Below are 24,839 nucleotides of genomic sequence, written 5' to 3' on the forward strand. Positions count from 1 at the left end.
AAGTCAGGCAGGAGAGAGCTCAGAAGGTGCAAATTGGAATAAGGCAGCCTTCAGCAGCTGCTCACCTTGAGCTCACACACCTGGGACTCAGCTGCCTGTTTGAGAGAGCAGCTTCTCTTGCCTCACCTACTCCTGGTGTTGGGGGTGGTGGTGGTGGTGGACTGGATTTCTGGTTTAATTCCTGTTAGGTTCAGATGTAGTGAATAGTTCTAGGCAAGTTACAGGTTAATCTCATGCAACTCCAAATTCTCTATTAGTGAAATGGAAACAACCCTTACCATATCCACACTGACTCTTTGGTGGTTACTGTGTTATGTAAAACCATAAATATATTATTGATATCATTTCCCCTCTTGTTAGTATATCCAATTTCAAAGGTTTTTGGATGTCTTCCCAAAAAAGGGTGTTTTTTTTTAGACCAGCTAGGCACAACTAGACAGTTGCAGAGACATGTAATGCATGGCTGCCAAATCTTCTTTCAGGCTAATTAAGTCAGAATCTAAGTCTGGATCTCAGAATCCCATGTATTTTACCGTACATGCCTTTTGGTTCCACCTCTTTAACTAAACATTTTAGTGATTATTGCACATTTATAAATGTACATTTTCATCGGGTCCTACTTAACTCCACACAGTTTATACTACTTAGCACATCATCCTCAAGGCTCATGATGTACTCCAGTCCTCTCCATTTGTGCTATGATTTATTGGTATTTCCCTCTGCATGTGTCATAAGCTCCATAAGACATTGCTTCTGCTTTGCTGCTATTATTGTTGGGTTGAATAGGTAGTGATGTTTTCATACACTTCAAAATAAAGGCAGTTGTATATATTTGCCTTGATGTTTGCCCTTTATATGACCCACTGCATCATGCAGTTCCATTTATGATGTTAAAAATATTATGCTGGATATATATACTATTATGTTATGAATTCCCCCCCCCCTTTTTTTTTTGTTTGTCTGAAATTGATTTTCCTCCACTCCACCTTCATTTCTGGAAGTTATTTTTACCGAGTATAGTCTGACTTGAGAGATTTCTTTTTCATAACTTATTTTTAAGTACTTTACATCTAGTCTATTATTTTGTGACTTGTATGGTTTCTAAAGTTTAGTTTGCTGTAGTTTTTTACAGTCATATTATACTTTCACTGTTTTTAAATTACATTTTATCTTAGCATACAAAATAGTGAGTTGCATTCTCTCATTTTCATGCATATACATTATTGTGTTTTGCTCATGTTCAGTTACTTTCCTCCTCCTATGTTTTCATTATTATTGATTTTAAATAGTCTGACCATGACCAGCCTGGGTGTCAACAGGTCAGTATTTTTCCCTCTAGGTTTCTCAGATCTGTACTTCTATTACTGAGCACTTAGGTTCACAAACCTGATGCCCAGTTTCGCTGTGTTTTAGAACAAATGAGGGAGCCAGAATTGACAAAAGAAAATGGATTCATGTACAGTTTGGCCATCCCTGTAAATAGGAGACAGGCTTCGGTCTTTCCTGAGGCAGTGGTAAAAACCTTGTGACACAAAACACGGAAGTATATATAAGTTCATTGAACTATGGTGTAAGATGCTAGAACTGTGTGAGATCTCTTCCCCGAAACCAGTTCCTCCTGGGGCTTTAGCTGTCTCTCCCCATGTGTGGGATGTGGGGGACATTTTCATTCTTTGGAGTCCATTGTCTCAATAGTTTGACAACTGAAGGGGAGGGGCACAGACTCTGTCTTAGGGTCTCACTTTCCCTGCCAGAGCTTCAGCAGAGAATTCTGTCTGTCTGTGTTTCTGTCTGTCTGTCTGTCTGTCTGTCTGTCTCTCTCTCTCTCTCTGTATGTCTTCCTCCTTCTCTCTCTCACTCTGCCCCCAACTCAATCTTGAAAGAAATACCTAGGCGGAATACAAATAAGAGCTAAAATTAGGGCTGGGTGGTGGTGGTGCACGCCTTTAATCCCAGCACTCAGGAGGCAGAGACAGGAAGATCTCTGAGTTCAAGGCCATCCTGGTCTACAGAGGGAGTTCTAGGACAGCCAGGGCTACACAAAGAAACCCTTTCTGGAAAAATCATCAAATAAACAAACAAGCAAAAAACAAAACAAAAGCTAAAGTTAGAGGACATTCAGTTAATGTAAGGTTAATGTAAATTTACAGCTTGAAGCTCAGTTTTTAATTGTCCCTGTTGCTGGAATATGGCTTTTCCTGGATGATCTGATTTTGTGATGGAGAAGTAGCAGGCAGGACATAGCACCAAGTTTAAGTAAAGAGAGGCCTGCAAAGACAGGTCTCAGGCTAGAGTCTACTGTTGCACCTCAGTGGACACACCCCTGCTGTTTTGCTCTTGCTGGGAACTCATTTCTCCAGGTCATTTATGTCTTTTCTCGCAGGTTTTGGGATGGATGCTTTTCTGTATCTTTCTCTTTTTCACCTTTATGTAAAGCCTCCTGTAGTTCCTGTTAAATGCACAGACTTCCTAGTTGAAAGAAGTGAGATTGATTGCCCCTTCTGTAGGAGAATATCAACAGAGGATACTGTATTTATCAGAATTCTCTAGAGAAGCAGAATAGAGAGAACAAATATATGTTAATGGAGGATTGGTTAGATTGCTGTATGTGACATGCTTGGGGTTTTCTACCAACTGCTGTCTTCATCCTGGAGAGGCTAAGATCCCACAGATCTGGGATGCCTGGGCAATCCCAGTCTGTTACAGAAGGCCTGGGAAATTCCTTCAGGAGCCACTGGTCCCAAGTCCATGTTCCAAGGCCAAAGAAGCTGGGTTCTGATCTTAGCAATGAATGGCAGCAGTGATTGCAGCAACAGAGTAGGTTTATTAGTCAGAAAATAAACAGGGTAGATGAAGGTGCCAGCACAATGTGAAGGAAAGCAGGCAAAGAACAAAACTTTTCTCCTTGTACCTCCTGTTAGTATTCTGACAGGCCCCTGGAAATCCTGCCACTCGCACCTCCCTGGGTCCTGATGTAAAAGCCTCCTTGTAAGGATTTGAAACCTCCCCTTCCTCTCTCTCTTCCACCCTTCTCTTCCTCTCTGCCATAAGGTGCACACACCTCCACTTCCCTTCCCTTCTCTTCTCTTCTCTTCTCTTCTCTTCCCTTCCTTCTCTTCTCTTCTCTTCTCTTCTCTTCTCTTCTCTTCTCTTCTCTTCTCTTCTCTTCTCTTCTCTCCTTTTTGTCCTTATGTGTCTTTATCTCTATATTATAATAAACTTTTCTGTGTGGATGCAGCACTGGGTTTGTGAATGAATGTCCATAAATGAATGTCTGCCATCATTGCCAATGCCATGTCTGCATGGTGTGTCTCACTTGCCCGCCATGGCATCTGCCCAGCATGCCAGGATGTTTTCCCTCATGTGTGGGACTCCCTGGTCTGGCCAGCTGAGGGGTCCCCTGTGTGCATATATCATAACACCTCCTTTTAACTAAGTTGTCCCCAAAAGATGCAGGCCATGTTTAGCCTGGGTCTTGCAACTTCAAATAACCTGATGAAAAAAAAAATTTTCTTACAGGCAAGGCCAGAAGCTTATTTTTTAATTAATCCCAGATCCAATCAAGTTTAATTGATTTTAGAGCCAACCAAGATTAACCACGATGGACATCTAAAAAATTATAAAGAGAATCACAATACAAATCAGAAATTTAGCAGCTTACAAGACAATAATACAGTTATCTCCATTGCATGCAGAATTTAAGAGATAATAGTGGTTGAGGGGCTGGGAAGATGGAAGTGAAGTCTTGTTGTGCAAACATGAGAGTCTGAGTCTGGATTCCCAATGTTCAAGTAAAAAACTGGGTAAGGCAGCAGATGCCTGAAATTCTAGATGGCCAGCAACTAAGTCTTTGAGCTCTGGATCCAGGGAGAGACCCTGTCTCAAAAATTAAGGTGAATAACAATGGAAGATGACACCTGATTCTGACCTCTGGCCTCCACATGCATGTGTGTACCTGCACATACCTACAAGCACATGTAAATATGTACATGTGCAAACAGATACACACACACACACACACACACACACACACACACACACACACACAATAGTTATTGAAAGGTCTCAGATGGTGTTCAAGAGGGTCACAGACAGATCGTTGGAGAGTAAGGACTACTAAAAGAGCTATTAACAGCATGGGCAGAAAGACAAAAAGACAAGAGCATGGTGGGGCCTCTAAGGAGAATCCAGACACGAAATACAGACAACATGGTAGGCTATGTGAAGAGAGGAATCTGAAGCCCATGTAGTAGAAGTAGGAATCCATACACTTCTGAGGATGGGTGTGGTTTCCCAAAATAAGATATGGGTGTTAGGAATGCACTGAGCTATCGCCCCTGCCCCAGTTCTCTTTTTCAATTCTATTAACCTCTTTAGGTTTCAACGTGGATAACTTATTATAGTTACATAATTTCTAGCTATATGATCTATGCAAGTAGGGGGTCACGCAAATGAAGATGGTCCTGGTTGAGCAAAGTTCAGCCCTGATCAAAAACTTGGTCAAGGGGATGTAGTTCTGTGTTGTCAAGGTTGCTGTACTCCATAGCTAGTGGTTCAGGATTTCTGGAGCAAGTTTGTGAAAATCCCTTAATGAGGTGGCCATGGGATGAGCCAGCACACAAGCAGTATCCCTGTATACTGAACACCAGCATGTCTGAAGTGATACATTAGCTCTAGACATTCTAATACTCAAAGGACAGTGGTAGACTGGGAAAATATTTTTTAAAAAGCAAAGCTGTCTTAGGGAACTGCAGTTAGCATGCTGTTACAATCATATAACACAATCTAAGGTAGAATTCTCCTATCTTCAGACTGCAACCTGAGTGTAGACGCTAATAGAGTCCAGGTTTGCCTGCTACCCCAAGGCAACTCTGGGATTCTCCTATTCTTTGTTAGAAACATATGCCTTTAGTTGCTCATGATTGGCCTCATTATTATCAGAAGGGACACTATTTCTTGCATAGGTCTAGAAACTTTGTTCTGATTTTTAGTGGTCTTTTTTTCCTACTCATATTCCTGCTCACCTCCATCTTCTGGTAAAACCATCATCTTCCATGCCAGTAAGATGGCTCAGCAGGTAGGGGTACTTGCCACCAAGTCTGATGACCCACCTGAGTTCAATCCCAGAAAGCCACATGATAGAAGGAGAGAACAGACTCCTGTAGATTGTTCATTAACTGTACACACTCAGGCACATACATATGTAATTGCAGCAGTTATTTAAAGGTTTTAGAGGCTTTCAACACAGAACGCATTTGACTTTTGACTTTTGGCAGTCAGAGACTCTGTGACCACCTCTCCTGCAGTACATGTGTTTTTCCATGTTGGCAGAATCGCATCGCTAAACGCAGCAGGAAGCTTGTGGATTATGACAGTGCTCGCCATCACTTGGAGGCTCTGCAGAGTTCCAAACGGAAAGATGAGAGTCGGATCTCCAAGGTAGGGATGGATCCAGTGGGTGACATCACTCTCCACATCTTAAGGCATGTAGCATCCTTGTTTTTAAAAATTAGATACTTCCCTTTTAAACATAGATGGTAATCAGGACAGAATTCCAACTACATCTTACTTTTCTAAGCCACTTTCATTAAAATAAGTTTTTCATGTGATTATAAGAAAGATTCATGAATGACACTGACACATTTTGACCAGAATAAATTTGAGCCCCTTGCAGTGTTGCAAGATCAAAGAAACAAAGGAGAGTTTCTGTGCTCTTGAGGGTCCATGAACACTGCCAAAATATAGTCAGGTGGGAGGCCAACCTTGGAATTCTCAGACAAAATTCCCAATTGAAAATAAAGACAGAAACTACTTTTGCATAACATTAGTTTCTTGAAGAAGATTCATTTAAACAGCTCTTACCGTGGTTATAGTTATTTTTTTAATGTTGTGATAAAACGCCATGCCTAGGCAACTTCTACAAGAATAAAGGTTTATTTGGGGCTTTGGGTTTCTGAGGGATATGCATCCATCACCATCAGGATAGGAAAGTATGACAATAGGCAGGCATGGCAATTAAATCAGGAATCTGGGAGCTCACACTTTAAATCACATGCAGGAAGGAGAGAGATCAAAGTCAGAATGGTGCAAGTCTTTAAGCTCTCAAAACCTGCCCCCCAGTGACACTTCCTCCATCAAGGCCATACCTCCCAAGCCTTTCAAACATCATTACCAACTGGGAACCGAGGATTCAAATGCCTGAGACTATGGGGATCATCTCATTCCAGCCACCACAATCTTGTATATCAGCATTTCAGATGCCAGCTAAATGATGCCATCTCTCCACCATTTTCTTGGATTCCAGTCTTGGTTTGTCTATTCTACCACACCCCATTGCCAAATCATCTTTCAACATGGCATCTCTAGATCAGGTTCCTTACTGCTCACCTTCTGAGTGGCCCCCACTAGGGAAAAAAAGATCTACCCTCCCCCCCCATCATGACATATAAGACCTCCACAGTTTGGTAATAACTCACTTGTACACCCTTACCAACTTTCAAGTCTTTTCCTCCCTCCTTTCCTTTTTCTGTACATCCACCCTGAGCAGATCCTGCATGAATTACCCATAAATTCCCAAGCACATGTGATAGCAGCTACCTTTCATGCAAGGCCTCAGAGAGGCTAGGCTTTATAGAGTACTTCATCTATGTTACCTTTCTTTCCCACATATTCAAACTGAAGCAATCTGGCAAGATTATGCCATGGAATTCCAGCCTGTGGGTCATTGCCTTTGTATATGGTGATGAAATATTTTTCTCTTTAGTGTGCTCTATGTAGCAAATTGCAAGTCTATTTTGAAAATACATCTGGTAATGATTTATACCTTACATGGGCCTTGGACTTTTCTGTAGGAGCATTCATGAGCAGTATCCACAACAGAGATCTTTATAGGCTTTATGGCATTTATGTAGAATCAACAAATCAGACCAAGGTTGAGAGAATACCATTGGCTTTCTTGTGAATCTTAATTTTTTATATTTAATTACAAAATGGTTTGGATTTCAACAAATATCTCTCCTCAAAGTCTTCTCAGGATAGCACAAGGCTATTCCTGTTTAATATGGAGTGATGCTTTATGTATAGGAATGGCTTCCCTTGTGTGTAAATACTTTGTGTGTCATTTTTAGGCAGAAGAGGAGTTTCAGAAAGCTCAGAAAGTGTTTGAAGAGTTCAACGTTGACTTACAAGAAGAGTTACCATCATTATGGTCAAGGTAAACATGCTTCTGCTCCAGTTTGCACACACCTCCTTTGACAGTTGAAGAGGCGTGGCTTTCCCGCTGTGTTGTCTTCCTTGTCTGGAATGCTTCTGTGCTGTCTGGAAGAAGGTCTGTGCCTATGCCTTCCAATACGGAAGCCACTTGTCACATATACCTGATGAATACTCGGGATATGGTTGGGGAGACCAAAAAAAATGGAATTTTATGTTTATTTTGTTCTATCTAATTTTAATTAATGGCCACATGTGCCTGGCAGCTATTTAGACCCTGCTATGTTTCTCAAGTGGAGATACAAACTCTTACTAGGAGAATTTCCCCTGATCTTAGGATTTATAGTAAGATCCCTCCTGCTCTTGGTTGGATTTCCCTTATTCTAAGACTTCATCTTGTCATCTGATTCTTTGAACTTTTAACCTGAGCTATATCGCTATTTCAGACACCAAATGCTGTTCATATTTACAGGTATTCCAGGTATTCCATAATTCTCATGGTATTGAGTGAGATTTATGTGGTTTATTCATTACTCAGCGGTAGAACCAGGAGGAAGCAGTGATATCTCATGTAACTCAGTTCTCCTCGGCAGTTCCATGCCACCAGTCCCTCAGACAGAACTCAGCTCAGCTTGTCGTGCCATATTACTTATAGTCAATCTCCTCCCCTACCTTCCAAATAGCTGATGGCCCTGAAGAAATTAAACACATATACAGGCTTAATTTCCCACTGCTTTTATCTGAGGCTCTCTCTAACTGAAATTGCACACAGTCATGATTTTTCACAAGTACATAGTTTTTTTCCCATTTACATTGCTCAACCCTGAAATTGAAGTCAGCACTTTTAATCTTCGGTGTCTCCTATGGGGAAATGCACAGGATTGGCCATGCAGCAGTGAACATGTCTTCAGTGATAAATGTTTGAATTCCTGCATCAAACTCATCTTAGACATCCAGAAATTATTCAACGTGTCTAGTTGTGCTGTGGTGTTCATTGGGTCCTCTCTTCTCTGTCTTCTGCCTAATTATTCTATTTATCACTAAACCTGAGTTATTGACAAGTCCATTTTCCTCTTCAGTTCTGTCAGCTTTTTGAAATATATTTTGTACTATTTTTGGATGTGCATATTATTGAGGATATTATCCTTATAAAACATCCTATGTTTTTATTTGCTTGTTTTGAAACCAGGTATCGTGTAGTCCAGGCTGGCTTTTAACTTGATTTGTAGCAAAGGATTACCTTGAATTCCTGATCCTCTTGGTTTCACCCCCAATTGCTGAGATTGCAGGGGTACACCACCACACGGGGATACAAAGTGTCCTCTGCTATCTCTCTTAATAAATGTTTGTCTGATACCTGCTCCAAGCCCTCTGTTGCTCAATCTGTCCATGGCACCTTTATCACCATCCTTTTCCATTCTTTTTCTTCACTCTGTTGGCATCTTTGGATCTAAAAGGTAGATGGTATTAAGCTTGATGCCTGTCTTTAGTTTGTTCTTTGCTTCTTTTGTTCTTTATTGCCCATTGCTTCCATATAAGAAATTGTTTCAAAATGTGGATGTATAAAGAGGAGAAGTGAGGCCTGGGGAGATGGCTCAGTCAGCGAGGGGCTTGCCTTGCAAACATGAGAATCTGGTGTCAGATCCCCATTGCCAAATAGAGCTGGGTGTAGTGGCATGCATTGTTACCCAGCATGAGGACCAGAGACAGATGGATCATTGGAGCTCACCAGCCACCAATCAGGTCAATTAGTGAGCTGCAGGTTCAGTGAGAGACCTTGTTTCAAAAAATGAGGTGAGAAGTCCTCTTCTGGTCACCATCTACACATGCACAAATGCACACATATGCACACACACATATATACATAGACAAATGCACACATATGCATGCACACACACATATATACATAGACAAATGCACACATACGCATGCACACACACATGTACACATACATTGAAAGAAATAATTGTAACATGAAATCTAAATGGTCTTTCAATAAAAACAAACAAACCTGGAGCCAGATATTAGAGTAAATACTGAAAGGTCAGAGAAACAAAGGAACAAGTCACTGCCATGTCTCACCTCTCCAGCTCCATGAATCTTCTGACTGAATGTATCTGAGTCCTCAGCCAAAAGCTCTTCAGCTGAAAAGTTTCAGTAGAAAAGGTTCTAGTTTCTGTCTCCTCACACCTTATATACTTTTCTCTGCCCAGCCATCTTACTTCCTTCTTAGTGTTGGGATTAAAGGCATGTGTGCCTCCCAGGTACTGGAAGCAAGGGCATGAAATCCCAAGTGCTGAGATTAAAGGTGTGTGACTCCCAAGTATTGGGATTAAAGGTGTGTGCTACCACTGCCTGGCTCTGTTTCTCTCCTGGACTGAGTCAATCTCATTCCAAGGTGGCTTTGAACTCACCTTGGATCTCTGCCTCCCAAGTGCTAGGATTAAAGGTGTGTGTCACTACTACCTGGCCTGTATGCTTATCTAGTGGCTTGTTCTGTTCTCTGATCTTCAGACAAATTTTATTAGGTTACACAATATATCACCACAAATAATCTACTACATAGAGGAACATACAGCTTATAAAAGATTGTATTATTTATTATTTATTCAGGGGAGTTTCTGAAGGTTAAATTTAGAGTCACTCATACTACACAAGAATTCTACCTCCTAACCTATATTTATATTTTGACCAAATTTGTGATTCATAGGAGATGATTATAAAGTATCACTATAATGAAGGAGGACACTTTAGGGAATACTTAAGCTGAATTTTTTTAAGTCAGTATTTGGTGAACAATGATTCTAAGCTGATGAGTGCACAAATAAGGGCATGGGTACTGTAGATTTTTAGTTCTTGTAAATTCTTTTAATCTTGATTTTTTTATGTGTATGGGTATTTTGCCGACATGTGTTTCTGAGTACCACATATATCTGGTAGCCATGAAAGCCAGACAATAATGCCAAGTCCCCTGTAACTGGAAAGTTAAGGATGGTTATGAACTGCCATCTGATTGCTGGGAACTAAACTCAGGTCCTCTGGAAGATCAGTCATTGCTCTTAACTGCTAAGACATCTCTCCATCTCCAGTTCTTGAAAGTTTAATTAATTTAATGTGGCATGAGGTTGATTGGAAGGCAAATGCTAACGAGGGAGTTATGGACAAAGGCTAAGAGGATAGATTCACTTATTATCAAATATTTATTAGCCACCCACTGGGTGTCTAGCTTCTTTGAGAAGTTATAGATCTTATACTGAAAGTTTTATTTTCTCACAGCCTGTACGGAAGGATAAAGGAAACAAAAAGTAAGATGTCAGACAAAGGTAACTGGCATTGCTGGTTGACCAGTGTAACTTCAGAGATGAGGGAAGACATCTCTCAAAGACTTATTACATAATGAAAATGAAGGTTTGGGAACACCATCTTAAGTGTGCTGTGTTTGAAGAATCATTAGGAAGTCTATTAAGGTAATAGTGTCTGGGATTCAAACAGGAAACACTATGTATGGGTGATGTATGCCCAGATGCCTGTGGAGCAATATGAAGCAATGTACAGTATCAGGAAGCTGAACATCCACAGAGGGCTCAGTGGCTGGAGGGCTCAGAGGCTCCATGGCAGGCACTGATGACTCCATTAGACCTGAGGGAACAGCAGATTGGATATCTCTGGTTAGAAAAGCTTGATTTTAGAATGAGCATGAGGAATCATGCAACAAATATAGAGAGTTGATAGAACAAGGTAGACCTTTGAAAATCAACTCTTGTCACTTTGAGAAGATGACAGTGCCAGTGGCAACAGGAGGATATCTGGCCTGAGAATGTGTGGGGTGAGTAGTGGATAGGAACTGTAGAGGGTGTGGATAGGATTATTCAGACAGGGCTGGGAACTGTTTTACATGATTCTGGCTTGAAAAGGGCTGGACTCCAGTGGATTCTGTTGCCTGGAATAAAGAAATAGTGATTTCATGTGCAGGGTGAGAGACTTTGATGCACTCAGTCATAAATGGGATGTCTTCATCAAAGTCTTCCTCCCCTTAAGTCTCAAGGATCTGTATGGAAGAAGAGGCATACATATCGTAAAAGCCAAAGGTGATGGATGACTCCAAGGAAAGAGCATCTTCTAGACACAACAGGACTGATGCACATATGAACTCACAGAGACTATGGTAGCATGCACAGGAGCTGCACAGGCTCAAGACAGACAATCCCATCACTAAGAAGGGAAAGTAAACACAGGCTCCCACCCCTAACCAAGAAGCTATCTGCAACTGATACCTGCTGACAAAAAAGGAAAGTTAGTTTTCTCCAGTGGAGTCTCACCAGGTACACATCACACTTAAAGACAGGTCTTGGGCCCAGAAGTAGTTGGGAAACACAAAACAAACTCAATGGTATTCTTGTAGACTTTTTGTCTAATTTGGACATTTTTTTTGTCTTATTGGTCTTTTGCTTGCTTCATCTTGATTTCTGTTTTTGTGGTTTTGTGGAGGTTTTAAATGCATGTGTTTTGCTTTTGTTTTTGCTTGTTTTAGAGAGAGTGAGAAATAATGTAAGGTTGGGCAGGCAGGGTGGTGAGGAGGATCTCAGAGGCATTAGGGGAGGAGAAAACATGATCAAAATATGTCATTTGAAAAAAAGGAATAAAAAGTTTATAAAAAACCAGAGAGGGGTAGTAGTCCTATACAAGTTTCAAAAATACCGTCACAGGTACTTGAAAATGTAATGGGGGATTTTTGCCTGGAATAGGTTAGATGTGAGACCTTGGGTTGCTCAAGTTCACAATTGGAGCCATGAGAATGATGCCAAGATTGTGGATCGGGCATAGATGTGGAAGAACTGGTATAAATAAGATGTCTGGGCCATGCTATATGTACTTGCTGTTGAGGAAGATAGTACCATGGGTGTAGTAGCCAGGACACTTGTCCTAATGCAGAGCAGATGGGATTGGGTTGCAGTTTGAATGTTAAGAGGCTAAATATTTAGCAGCAGGAGTGTGATTGGGTTCAGCATCTGGGAAAATGTGGAAGAAGACTCCTCTTGCTCCACCCCTTCTCCATGGCAGGTGAAGTAGTAGAAACACAGGGGAAGCAGTGCCATCCTCCACCTGATGTGCGTCATTCTCTTGGTGCATCCTAGAGGGAACAGTATATGGGCTTGCACACACCATCTGCTCTGCATCCAAATATTTCCATCATTTATGAGAACAAAATATCTCTGTGATGTCAATATGTTGATAGTGATGTCATCAAGATGGCTGAATTAAAAAAAAAAGATTTTGACAACTAATCAGAAGCATCATGGTGATACCATAAAACAAACCTTTTGGGAGAACTGGTAATGTCTCAGGATCTCTTATTAATGAAGATCTTGTGAAATGAGCCTTTTGAGAAAATGTAAATGTAAATAGGTATTTCACTGCTGTTCATGAGTCAAGGCCATCAGAATGTACCCTTCCAATGGCTTTTTCATTTGTCCATTCATTCATTCATTCATTCATTTGTTGTTCACTCACTCACATAATATTTACTGTGCGCTAGGTACCATACCAGGGACCAAGACTACAACTGTGACCAAGCCCAAGGCCCCTTTTGGAAACAGTCTCTTATTTAATATATTGGAGAAAGCTTATATATGATAAATTGTACCACCACCACCATGACTGTATTTTCTAGTTATCACATGCTATTTAACTTCTAAATTCTAAAATCAAATAAAATATTATAATTTTATTATTTATTTAAAATACAGTGTTTCTTTCTGTATTTGTTCCTCTGTATAAAAACTGATATAACATATGCCATGACAGAGAAATAAAAATTAAACATGAACATGTAGTGTCTTAGTCCCTATTACTGTAATAAAGTACCATGACAACAGCCATTTAGGAAGAAAGGGTTAATTTGGCTGGCAGATCCCATTGTGGCAGTGAATTCACAGCGGCAGAGGTTGAGGGAGCAGTCTAAGAAAAGGGGTTATACATCCCACTTAGATATTTCAGAAGCATTTCTCTGAAAACACTATACTGAGTGGTTTCCCCTGTAGAGCATTGTCAGAGAGCTCACACTGTCTTTCCTTTCCCTCATAACTATGTATGACCTTCTCTCTTCAAACTCAAGTGCCAAGTATGTGCTCTCCCCTATCTCAAAGTACATCTACTTGCTTCTTCTGGTCTGTAAATAAATGTGACTCATAGCCTGGCAAGGGCCTCTGCCTTTGAGTCCATCTGCCTCTCACTGTTGGTCTCCAATCTGAGTCCTTACTATTTCCCAAACACGCTATGCCAGGGTTTTTATTACTATATTCCTATATGTATAAGTATATGGACATGTGCAAATACATATATTTGTCCCCTGTATCTGTGGAGAATTGGTTCCCAGAATCCCCCAGGGGAAGCAAAACTCCATGGCTGCTGAAGCCTTTTACATAAAATAGTGTAGTGTATAACCTGCTTTCACATTCTCCTGTGCGCTTGCAATCATCTCTAGATTATCTCTAGACTTAATACCACAACAACATTATGCTGTTGTAAATGGTTCAGAAAATGAAATGGAGAAAAAATACAGTCTGAGTTTAGGGCAGATGCCCTCTGATTTCTGATGGTTTGATCCATGGATGGTTGAACCACAGTATACAGAACCATGGATACAAAGAACCATCTGCATGCATGGATATGTAAAATATGGGGTTTGAAGTCAGCTACAAGAAAAGTATGTGAAGTCAAGGTCACATGGTAACTGTGGGTATAGAAAATAAATGTAGGGCTGGAGAGATGGCTCAGCCGTTAAAGGCTAGGCTCACAACCAAAAATAGAAAATAAATGTAATGTGGCAGGGATTTAAGGTACAATGATGGTACAGATTTACCATTTAATTATCACTTCATTTCAGAGTTCTTAAATTTGGCTCCAAGTTTTTATTTTAGCTAAAATTAAAAAACACCTAATTTAAGCAGAATTTGCTGATTTTGAAATAGCAAGTTATTGTTATAAAAAATGTAAAATAGTCTATGATTTTCTATTACATTTTCTTCTTTGGGGGTTTTAATACTTGTTTTCTCTTCCCATGAATTGCATATCACTGAACAGTTAATCTCCATTTACTTTTTCTAGTAAATGAGAATAACTGTCCCAGGGGATTGTTGTGAGCATCAAGTAAGGGACAAATACAAGTACCCTAATGGTCCTGGTTCCATCGACCCTCATGGTTTCTCCATTTCTTCTCACTGAAATCCTATGCACTGCAAGGTTCAGCTTAAGCAAGAGAAGATCATTAAGTTTCCTTTTGTCTGTCGAAATCCTTACTTAGTTTTCTGTTTTATTGAGAGTTTGGATCTAAATTAAACATTTGGGACACTAGTTATTTTTGGGAGTGTCATTGAAACAATAAAATGAATTAAATTAAATTTATTGTTACTTAGACGAGTTAAAAAGAATTAAGTAAAAATAGAGTCCAGATACACTTTATTTGGAATTTGTTCTGGGGTAGCAGGCTAAATCTCCATTTGGCTTTTGTGCTTACTCTTAAGAAACTCGGATGAAGACAGATAGAAGTTGCCTCATGGCCCAGCATCCTTCCATAACTTTCCTTTACAAATGTGTTTGAGATGTTGCCAATGGCCAGCTTGTGTGCTCAACAGCTACAAAAACTTAGGCTTACTCTAAGATGCTGTTAAATCCAATGTTGTTCAAAATCATGTATAGGAAACAGCCTCAATATGTTTCTTTGCCATTAAAATCCTTTTTTTTTTTTTTTGCTAACTGGTCTCTCCTTTTTTTTCTGTTTCCCCATGGTAGACGAATTGGCTTTTATGTCAATACTTTCAAAAATGTCTCCAGCCTTGAGGCCAAGTTTCACAAGGAAATCGCAGTGGTGAGTAATGGTGCCTGTTTCCCTTATGGAAGGCAGTGTAAGGAAAGCATAGGGTATGGCATAGAACACCGGCTAATTCACCCTCCTACATGGCTCCTGGAGCAGTGGTTTGTTACTACTCTGAACTATTCGTCCTGCCTTTTGCCAGTAGTAAACACACAGCTCTCTACATGCTTCAAAGGTTTTGTCATAGCCTCACTATCTTGTTTTTCTCTTCTGTTGGTGTAAGTTGGGATTTCAAGTGATGTTCTAAACTAATGAAAAATCAGTCTCAAAATATTCAGAAAAGCATCAGCCATGTTGATACTATTATTTTTGTAGTTCATCAGGACAGCCATAGGACTACTTCTAATAGAACTAAAACCACCAGATTTCCTCTTCTGCTTTATACTCTAATTAATACATATTTGATTGATTTAGTGTTTGGCTTATTTCAGCTTAACTGTAGATTTTAAATTTGATATACAGAATTTCAAGTGCCCTGAGACCAATCTAATTCTTAGAATAATTGTACCTTTATTAAACAATTTCTTTCTTAGGGAGAATAACATGGGTGGGCTCTAGAATGTCCTGTAGCTAATAGGCCTCTGTCCCCTTAGCTTTGCCACAAGCTCTATGAAGTGATGACGAAACTTGGTGATCAGCATGCTGACAAGGCCTTCAGCATTCAAGGAGCTCCCAGGTAGGCCACTGGTCCTCAGAGCTAGCTGTGTGCCAAGAGGCAGTGATGTGCTATGTGTTGGCTTTTCTGGAGTCTGGAGACCATGTTATACTGTTTCATTTGCCTTGTAAAAGTCTAAAAGGGGCCTTCCCATCTGGAGAGTGATTCCAACCTTAGATTTTGGGCTTTCATACTTCTGGCCTTCAGTTGCCTCAATATGCTACTGGTCACAGTAGAAGTAAGTAGCTACCTCTCTGACTTACATGAAACCTGAGGGCAATAGTATGGGGTAGTGATCATTTCTACTTGTTACTTTTTCTAGAATAGAAAAAATTCAAAGACTCCATAGCTTCATGCTTATTCTTATCCATTGAAGGAAGGAAAGAAGTAGAAGAGCCCTCTCTACCCTCTACCTCTGCTTTAGCATTTACCACACAACCTGGCTATGTTATGACTCTACTATAAGTTGCTGTTAGTATATTAGTAGCCATAGACTAAGGGCTCAGTGGCTCATCTTAGCTATTTACCTTGGTTTGATTGTATACCCACTTTCTCTTATGATTGTGAAGTCTCTTGTCTCCCACCCATGCTTAGCAAACCTTGGATTGGCATTCAGAAGCCCTTTAGGTTTCAGTTATATGCCTCTGGGGTTAATTTCCTTTGTTTTCCTTGTTGAAGCCCAGTGATCTCTTGTTAAAGAGCTCATTTAAAAAATATATACAGAAAAAGTGGGGTGCTATGGAATGAAATGGTTTCTAAGGTCATGTTAAGTTCTAAGATTCTACACTTGTGGTTTTTATGCCAGTCATTGTAAACATTCATAGGAATGTATTTATAGAATCGTTCATAGACATATGCAGCCCTAACTTCTTCATATGTCAGTGTGTGATGACTGCTGTTTTGATCACTTACTGATCCCAAGAGTGGCCATAACTGTAGCCCCTGCTATGGTTACCAGCGCCTAGAAGAAGCCAGGAAAGGGACAGAATTAGGGCTCCAATATTGCTTGAATATCAAAACGACTTTTGGATATTGTAAAAGTAAAATAAATTAAGAAAGTAAGACTGGCTTTCTCACATGGAAATGAAAACAACAGATGCATTTGAAAACACCAGTTTCAAAATCAGCTAAAGCAAGAAGTAGGGTCATGGCGACTCAACAAATGTCTCTTCCTCATTTTTGTTCTTCTTTCTTCTTATTCTTACTTTCTTTTTATTTTTTTTACATTCCTCTGCAGAGCAAGGTGGTGAGTTAGCTCTGTGGGAAATCTCTAAACTAGAGCATAGATCGGGACTGTTTCCAGTCAGAGGTCATGATTGCTGGCCCAGAGTCCCAATCATGTAGAGCATTGGTTCTCAACCTTTGGGGTGCAACCTCTTTGGGGGTTGCATATCAGATATCCCACATATCAGCTATTTACATTATAATTTGTGACAGTAACAAAATTGTAGTTATGAAGTAGTAATGAAATAATTTTCTGGTTGGGGGTCATCACAACGTGAAGAACTCTTTTAAAGGGTCACAGAATTAGGAAGGTTGAGAACCACTGATGTAGTGTCTCCTCTCTGAAGAACGTGGCTCCCTTAGCTCTTAAATGGGTAGACCATGCTGCTGTATCTGTACTCTTATTTAGGTCACAGACTCCGTTCCTTCTGGCTTTTGTCTTTAGAAGTTCTTAGAGAGTAGGATGTGTCCCGGTTGCCATCTGAGTCATCATGTTAAGCTGTTCCCAAGCACCTGGCAAGGTGCCTAGAACACGGTGGCTTCTTGGGAAGTTGTGGAATCTCACCTGTCATGTGGTCTGTTAGCAAAGTGTCTGACTTAGTCATTGTCTGATAAAGCATAGAAAGAAGGAATTGGTGTCTTCCTTAAATGTAATCAGAAGGCTCTCCCACAAAAGATTTATTAACACTCTCCTGAGATGCCTTTGAAAAGGAAAGTGACAGTTTTCTGGGTAATTTTCTATGGCTGTGGCATGACATGATTCTTCTGTATGTCAGAAGTGAAGCTGGTTTTTATTACTACATCTTATGTTGGGAAATCTCTGGAGCTTGTTTGGCAGGTGGAGAGAATAAGACATTTGTACTAAGATCTAAATGCAAATATAGTATACCTCGAGTGTCTTTCTTTGTTTGATTTTAACTTATTTGCTCTCTACCTTTTACATATCTAAAGTTGGGTCAATATTGCATGGCTGCTGTGAAGAAAAGAGATCATGCATGGCTGGATTCTGGCTCATAGGGAACAATAAGTGGTGCCAGTTATCAGCATCTGTTACTATTACTCATAACTAGAATTAGTCTGGAAATGGAGAATAAAAAAAACAGTGATATTAAGCTTCAGGATTTCTCTGGAATAAAGAATCTTGGGTCATAGGAGTCCTGCTTCTCAGAAGATCTTTTGCTCAATCCTCTGTGTCTGTCTAGTGATTCAGGTCCTCTTCGCATTGCAAAAACACCATCACCCCCAGAGGAGCCTTCGCCTCTGCCCAGTCCAACAGCCAGTCCCAACCATACACTAGCACCTGCGTCTCCTGCCCCAGTGCGACCCAGGTCACCGTCACAGGTAAGAAATGTATACCAGGGGTCATGGTAGAACTCATGGGGAAGTGATTTTTCTCTGGGATCATCCTATGGTGACCAGGCTTTAGAAAAGGTTTCTGTGGCAAGACTAAAGTATGAAATAGTAAACATTATTACTACCACTATGGAATCAATCTGTTTTTCTATTTGATTTTTTCCCCCTGTACTCAGAATTTGATCCTTTGGACTTTCTTGCCCATTCCCAGCCTGTTGGGCAGGAATATACTCATCTCACCTTCTCTTAGAATCCTGCCTTGAATTCAGAGGCTGGGGATCTATGCAATGATGTAGCACTTGCCTGGCTTGCTCCATGCTCTGATTTCAGTTATTAGCCTTGAAAAACAAAAATCATAACTTCTGAGCTTCATTCATTCTACATTCTTCATGAACCTCCTTTTCAGTGCTGGAGGCTACACTGGGGTCAAGGACTACCCAGGACTGCAGTAATGTTTGGTATTTCATCACCCATATTCTGTTACACGTGAGTGTGGTCCCTTAGTAAAAGCCTGGAACAAGTTAAAAGAACCTGTGAGGACCAGGCAAAGGGAACTGAAGAAGAAAAAAATAACACTTTTGATTTCCCTACATTGAGTGAAAATAGTATTTCTATAGGGACATTTAACGTCCATGGTCCAGTATAAGCTTTGTAAGAAGATATGCATAATAGATTCCAAGATTTTTATCTCAAAATTCTGGAGTGCAAAAGTCAAATGGAAGCTGCATCTGGTTGGTCTCATTGATTCAATTGGAAAAAAAAAAAAAAACCAAAACAAAATAAAAACAAAGAAAACAACTGGCTTAATTTTTGTTTTCAAATTCCAATTTTCTGCTGACAAGAGAAATCTTTGTAGTTGAGCTGAGAGAATGTACGGCCTGTGTGACATCATAGGTCCTATGTCCTGGGCAGTGTTCCAATTGAGATGCATGGACTTTTCTCATGACTTGACTTCTTCCAATTAGGCTATTGCTCATCAGTGTTCCGAGAGCCACCCAAGTGGACAGCTTTCTTGACTTGAATCAAGTAGGCTTACAGCTATGGACAGCTCAGTTTCACTCAGAAGTCTGTCTGCTCACATAGCTGTGCTCATGGGACCCTTGCTTAAAGATGTTAGCGACATGTCTTTGGCTACCATGATTGTATTTGATGCTTCCTAGACAAGGAAAGGGCCTCCTGTCCCACCTCTGCCCAAAGTCACCCCAACAAAGGAACTGCAGCAGGAGAACATCATCAATTTCTTCGAAGACAACTTTGTTCCAGAAATCAATGTGACAACACCTTCCCAGGTGAGTGCTCGGGGCAGCTGCCATGTCTATTAAAGTACCATGATGGGAGGGACTTTCAGGTCAGTTGCAGAGAAAGTAGCAGATATTTGAGCCACCAGTAACATTTTGTCACTTGGGCTTGCTTTATTGCTCTGTGCAAACAAAGGATTATTAGATATACAATGTATAGAATTTGAATATTCTAACAATTAATGAGTAGAATATTATTTATTGCAGAGTATACTGAAAAGTATAAAATGAAGAAGAGTTGCTGTTGTCTTACCATTGTGACATAACCATGCTTACACTCTAGCCTGTTTTCTTTCTATCCTCATTCCCTTGGGGACTGGTCAGTTTCACATTTGAAAAATCAGGTTGTGTTGCTATGCAGCCCTAACATTACAACTTTAGCTCACTGGTCATTTTTTATGTCACAATATTGTGTTTACAAAAGCATTGACCCTTACTATCCTATCAGCTGGATGGACCAATCTCTGACTCTTAACTACATGTTAATTTCCAGATTGCATCAGCCCACACATTTCCTACTAGCCAGAGACATTTTCTGTTTTCCAACATTAACAATTGCACCAAGCATATTTTAGGGTGACTTGACCTTGCTCGGTTGCTTTTCCCTGTGTCCACTCATATCATCCTCTCAATTCCATCACAAGTAGGGACTTCAGTCCTCTAGAAGCTTGTGTACTTAGCTGAGGACATCCCTGTCTAGGAGATGAGGCTACTTAAATGAGGCAAGAAGGTAACACACAGAGTAGTTCGGAAGTAAAGATGAGTTCAGAAGTGTTCTTTCTTTTTAAGTGTTTTTATTTGAAGTTTTCTGGCTCCCTGACAAGGACCCTCATGATGGGGAGAGGGAGAATCAAGACACTTTTGAAAATTACAGATGCCGGGAGAGTCCTTAAGTACTTCTGGAAGCATTAACTCTTGCTAGTATTATTGAGTGAAAGAGGTAGGAAATAGGGTTTGTTGGGGGAAGGGAGAGGGAGTCCTTCAGGATGGAAGCTGATTTTGAAATTACTACTAAAGGCAGTCCTTTGGGAGTAGGAGACACTCTATTTAACCTGTTTTCTTTTCATTTAAGAGGGAGAAAGAAGAGTTTCTGGTTTTGGTTTTGGTTTTGTTTTGTCTGAAGGCACCCTGGCTCCAGTAGCTGGATCACAGAGTATGAAATCCAATGTTTCCCTTCACTAAATGTCCCCTGGTTTCACATCAAGATGTGCAGAGACGCAAAATGGGATTTATATTTCGGTTTGCCATTTGGGGTTATTATGTGGGGAAAAAAATCTAGTTTTATTTCAAATAGAAACTGCCTTTTCTGCAGTGTTTTAACAGTTTCCTCGGTTGCTTGTCCTCCTGTGGCTGAAAGCAGCATTATGTGTCACTTTAACACAACCAGCAGTTGCTAGACTTGGGACCTCACTCTGAGAAATGCTGTTTTGATCCATTGGAGGTCATCAAACTCCAAATCAGTGATGCTGAGCTGACTACTGCAGTGAATTAACAGATTGTGTCCATGGAGCTGTCCACCAAGCCAAGGCTGTGGGACAGCTGCCCATTCGTAACTGCCCCACTTAAAACAGTCCGTCTTTGAATGTTTCATGCAGGATTTTTGGACATGTATATGTTACATGCTTATAATATTAGATGCATTAAGGGACTGTGTATCAGGGCATGTATTGTAAGCTAATGGATTATGTAATCTGGGTAACAATGTTTTTGGCAGTGCACAGATGAATGAATAGTAGAGGAGAGATAGCAATTCTTGATGAAAAATGAAGCATTGAAAACTAGAAGGCTGAAAAGTATCTGAGATTTCCCCCTGCATTAATAAAGGATGATTCTTTTCAATGTTGTTTTGGATTTTTGCTAAGTGAGTCATCCTACATTTAGAAGATAGTTTATGGCTGCAGATGGCTATTTTTATCATGCACTTAATGGGAAAGAAAAACACTTGTGTTCATCCTGGCCAGATGCTGCAAATGTAAGAAGCAAAAATCTATTTTGTCCGATGGGGGGAAATTGTCTCAGCAGCAATACTTTCCCAAAGGTGTCCTTGGGACGGAGAACAGAAATCCACCAAGTCTGCAGAGCCCTCTAATGGCCCAAACCTCAACTACAGCTCAGAATTTTCCATGGGAAAGGCTTTTTTCTTACCCAGGAGGACACTATGGAGTGTTAGACCAAAATGTATTCCTGCTTTCCTAATATTTTTTGTTCACAAAAATAAACTGCTAAAGGACAGCTCATCCTTTCCTAATCTTCCCTCCCAAGAATTTAAACAGTAAAAAGCAATCCTGTGTGAGAATCCTTTATTATGTTTTAATTTTTTATTAACTCTTTGAGGATTTCATACTATATGTTTTGGTAATAATTCACCCCTTCTCTAATTACTCCCAGATCCACACCATACCCTTCCCTACCTGCCCAACTCTGTGACAACTTCTTCTCCTTCCTCCTCCTCCTCCTCTTTTTTTCTTTTCCTTCTCCTCCTCTGCCTCCTCCACTTTCTTCTTCTTCTTCTTCTTCTTCTTCTTCTTCTTCTTCTTCTTCTTCTTCTTCTCTTCTCTTCTCCTCCTCCTCCTCCTCCTCCTCCTCCTCCTCCTCCTCCTCCTTCTCCTTCTCTTCCTCCTCCTGTTACAATTTGTGCTGCTCATATGTTCTTGGGAGTGTCACCTTCCACTAAAGTGTGGTCAATCTACCAAATATCACATTCTTAAAGAAAATTGACTCTCCCTGTACCCGAAGCTGAAGTTAACAATTACTGGTAGCTTCTCAACTAGGCATGCACATATACCCTCTCCATGCTGAAATTTGTCTGTCTTGAGCTTGTACAGGTCTTGTGTATGCTGTTACAACTATTGTGGGTTCATATGTGAAATTGCCCTGTTGTGTCCAGAAAAGTGTTTCCTTATAGTCACCCATCATCTCTGACTATTATAATCTGTCTGCTCATCCCTTCCCAATGATCCCTATTGGAAAAAAGGGGGTGGGGGCAAGTGGTGATATATATGCACCACATAGAGTTCAGTATTCTACAGTTAGTTCCTAATTCTCTGTATTTTAACCAGTTGTGGGTCTCTATGTTAACTGCCATCTACCACAAAAAGAAGTATCTCTGATGAGGGCTGAAAGATGCCTTAATCTGTGGATATAACAATAGGTCATTAGGATTTGGTTTCATCTACATCCATTTAGTAGAATAATAGTAGTAGGTCTTCCCATAGTCTCTCTAACCTGTCTATCCTGAGGCTCTTGGCCCAATAGTGGCACCAGGAATGGGATTTTACCTTACAGAGTAGGCCTTAAATCCAGTCAGAAAATGATTGATTGCCCTCAAGATATTCATGCCACTATTGTACCAGTGGGCATATCTTTGCAGGCCGGCTGTTATTATAGATTTCAGGGTTCACAGCTAGGTGGATAGATGAATACTTTTTTCCGCTCATAGCATGAAACACATCTCAACAAAAATCAAAACAAACAAAAACCAATAAGACAAACAAGAAACAAAAAGCTGCTGCTCACCCCTACACACAAATACAAAACATGTAATCTGTTTTGTATTGTCCAACTACTCATGAGCATGGGCCCTGCAACAGAGTTGTTGATACACCCACTGATACTCCATTAGAAAAACTCATTTTCCCTTTCCCACTAGGCTTCAAATGTGAATAGCTTCTTAGTTAGAGGTGATTTTGACTCTTCCTCCTCTTCTCGGTGCTGAGACTTTATCTGTTTTAAACCATCCTGTGTATGCTGTCACAGTTTCTGTGAGTTGATGTGTATAAGTCTCATTGTGTCTAGAAGATGCTGATTTCATGGAGTCATCTCTGACCACCTCTGGCTTTTACATCTGGCTTTGTCAATCCTCTTCCTCATAGATAGATGCCTGAGAACTGAGGAGGTGTTTAATAAAGATATCTTATTTAAGGTTAAGTGCCCACAAGTCTCTCATTCTCTGCTCATTGCCCAGTTGTGGGTCTGTGTTAATTGCTATCTACTGCAGGAGAAAGCTTCTATGATGAAATGAGACACTGATCAATGGATGTAGCAAAATGTCATTAGTAGTCATTTTATTTTTGTATTTTGTTAACAAGATAAAAGTAGTAGGCTTTTCCCCATAAGGCCCATGAACTAGTCTAAGGCTCCTGGCCACTTTAGCAGCATCAAGACAGGTTCTATCTCATGGAGTGCGCCTTAAGTCCAATAAAAACAAAAAGGTGATTGGTTGCTTCTATAATATGTGTGCCATGCCACTATTGTACCAGTATTTGTGGCTATTATGAATAGAATGGCAATGTGTGTTCTTGAGAAGCACTAACCTCATCACATGCTATGAAAAGAGGGACTCAAGTGGGGGTCATATTAGACTAGAAGGATGTTGGGCAGCAGTGGTGCATTCCTTCAATACCAGTACTCAGGAGGCAGAGCCAGGCAGATCTCTGTGAGTTGAAGGCCAGCCTGGTCTACAGAGCAAGATCCAGGACAGACACCAAAAATGACACAGAGAAACCCTGTCTCGAAAACCAAAAAAAAAAAAAAAAAAAAGGGGATCTGCATGTAGTTGTAGTTTCTCTCTCTCTCTCTCTCTCTCTCTCTCTCTCTCTCTCTCTCTGGTTTTTTGAGACAGGGTTTCTCTGTGTAGCTTTGTGCCTTTCCTGGAACTCACTTGGTAGCTCAGGCTGGCCTCGAACTCACAGAGGTCCACCTGGCTCTGCCTCCTGAGTACTGGGATTAAAGGCGTGTGCCACCACCACCCAGCCCTAGTTTCTCTTTTCTATAGTTCCATGCACAGGGTTCTTAGAAGTACTACAACAAAAGTCTCAGTTGGCCTTTGTTTATGATACCTTCTCTAATGGTCCCCCAGCTTGTTCTTGAGAAATAGGATTCTAGCCCTCTCTTCCTCTCCTTTATCTTCAGAAAATGATTTCAACTGTTTTCTAGTTTACCTTGGGGACTTGATTTTAAATCCATCCTCATCTGCCACCAGATCTTTCCTAAGGGATCTTGACTCAGGACAATTATTTTTTTATATATATATAGTGTTTAATTACTTGAAATGTATGTGTCAGTAACATTCTATTGTCAAGATTCGTGGGATTCCATAGGTTGAAGGTTGTATTAGTCAGAGCGGGTAATTGGCTCAGCAGCCACCTTCCTAACACAGGCTCAGTTCTCATACTGAAGCCTCCTCACACAACCAGTACAGCTCTCTGTCAATCACTGGTCATAACAG

At 40.4% G+C, this 24,839-nt stretch overlaps 1 protein-coding gene across 2 annotated transcripts in view; it reads left to right on the top strand.

Annotated features, from left to right (window-relative positions):
• The window catches only part of Amph (amphiphysin), a 194,274-nt gene that overhangs the window by 129,197 nt on the left and 40,238 nt on the right, over positions 1-24,839 (top strand). For both annotated transcript variants that reach the window (XM_036186752.1, XM_036186753.1), the window contains exons 6-11: positions 5,332-5,439; positions 7,128-7,213; positions 15,001-15,076; positions 15,676-15,758; positions 18,164-18,302; positions 19,475-19,603. In XM_036186752.1, the coding sequence (XP_036042645.1) occupies positions 5,332-5,439; positions 7,128-7,213; positions 15,001-15,076; positions 15,676-15,758; positions 18,164-18,302; positions 19,475-19,603 (621 nt within the window). The remainder of the gene's footprint in view (positions 1-5,331; positions 5,440-7,127; positions 7,214-15,000; positions 15,077-15,675; positions 15,759-18,163; positions 18,303-19,474; positions 19,604-24,839) is intronic.

The sequence above is a fragment of the Onychomys torridus genome, chromosome 5 (assembly GCF_903995425.1).
Source record: "Onychomys torridus chromosome 5, mOncTor1.1, whole genome shotgun sequence".
Taxonomy (NCBI): Eukaryota; Metazoa; Chordata; class Mammalia; order Rodentia; family Cricetidae; genus Onychomys; species Onychomys torridus.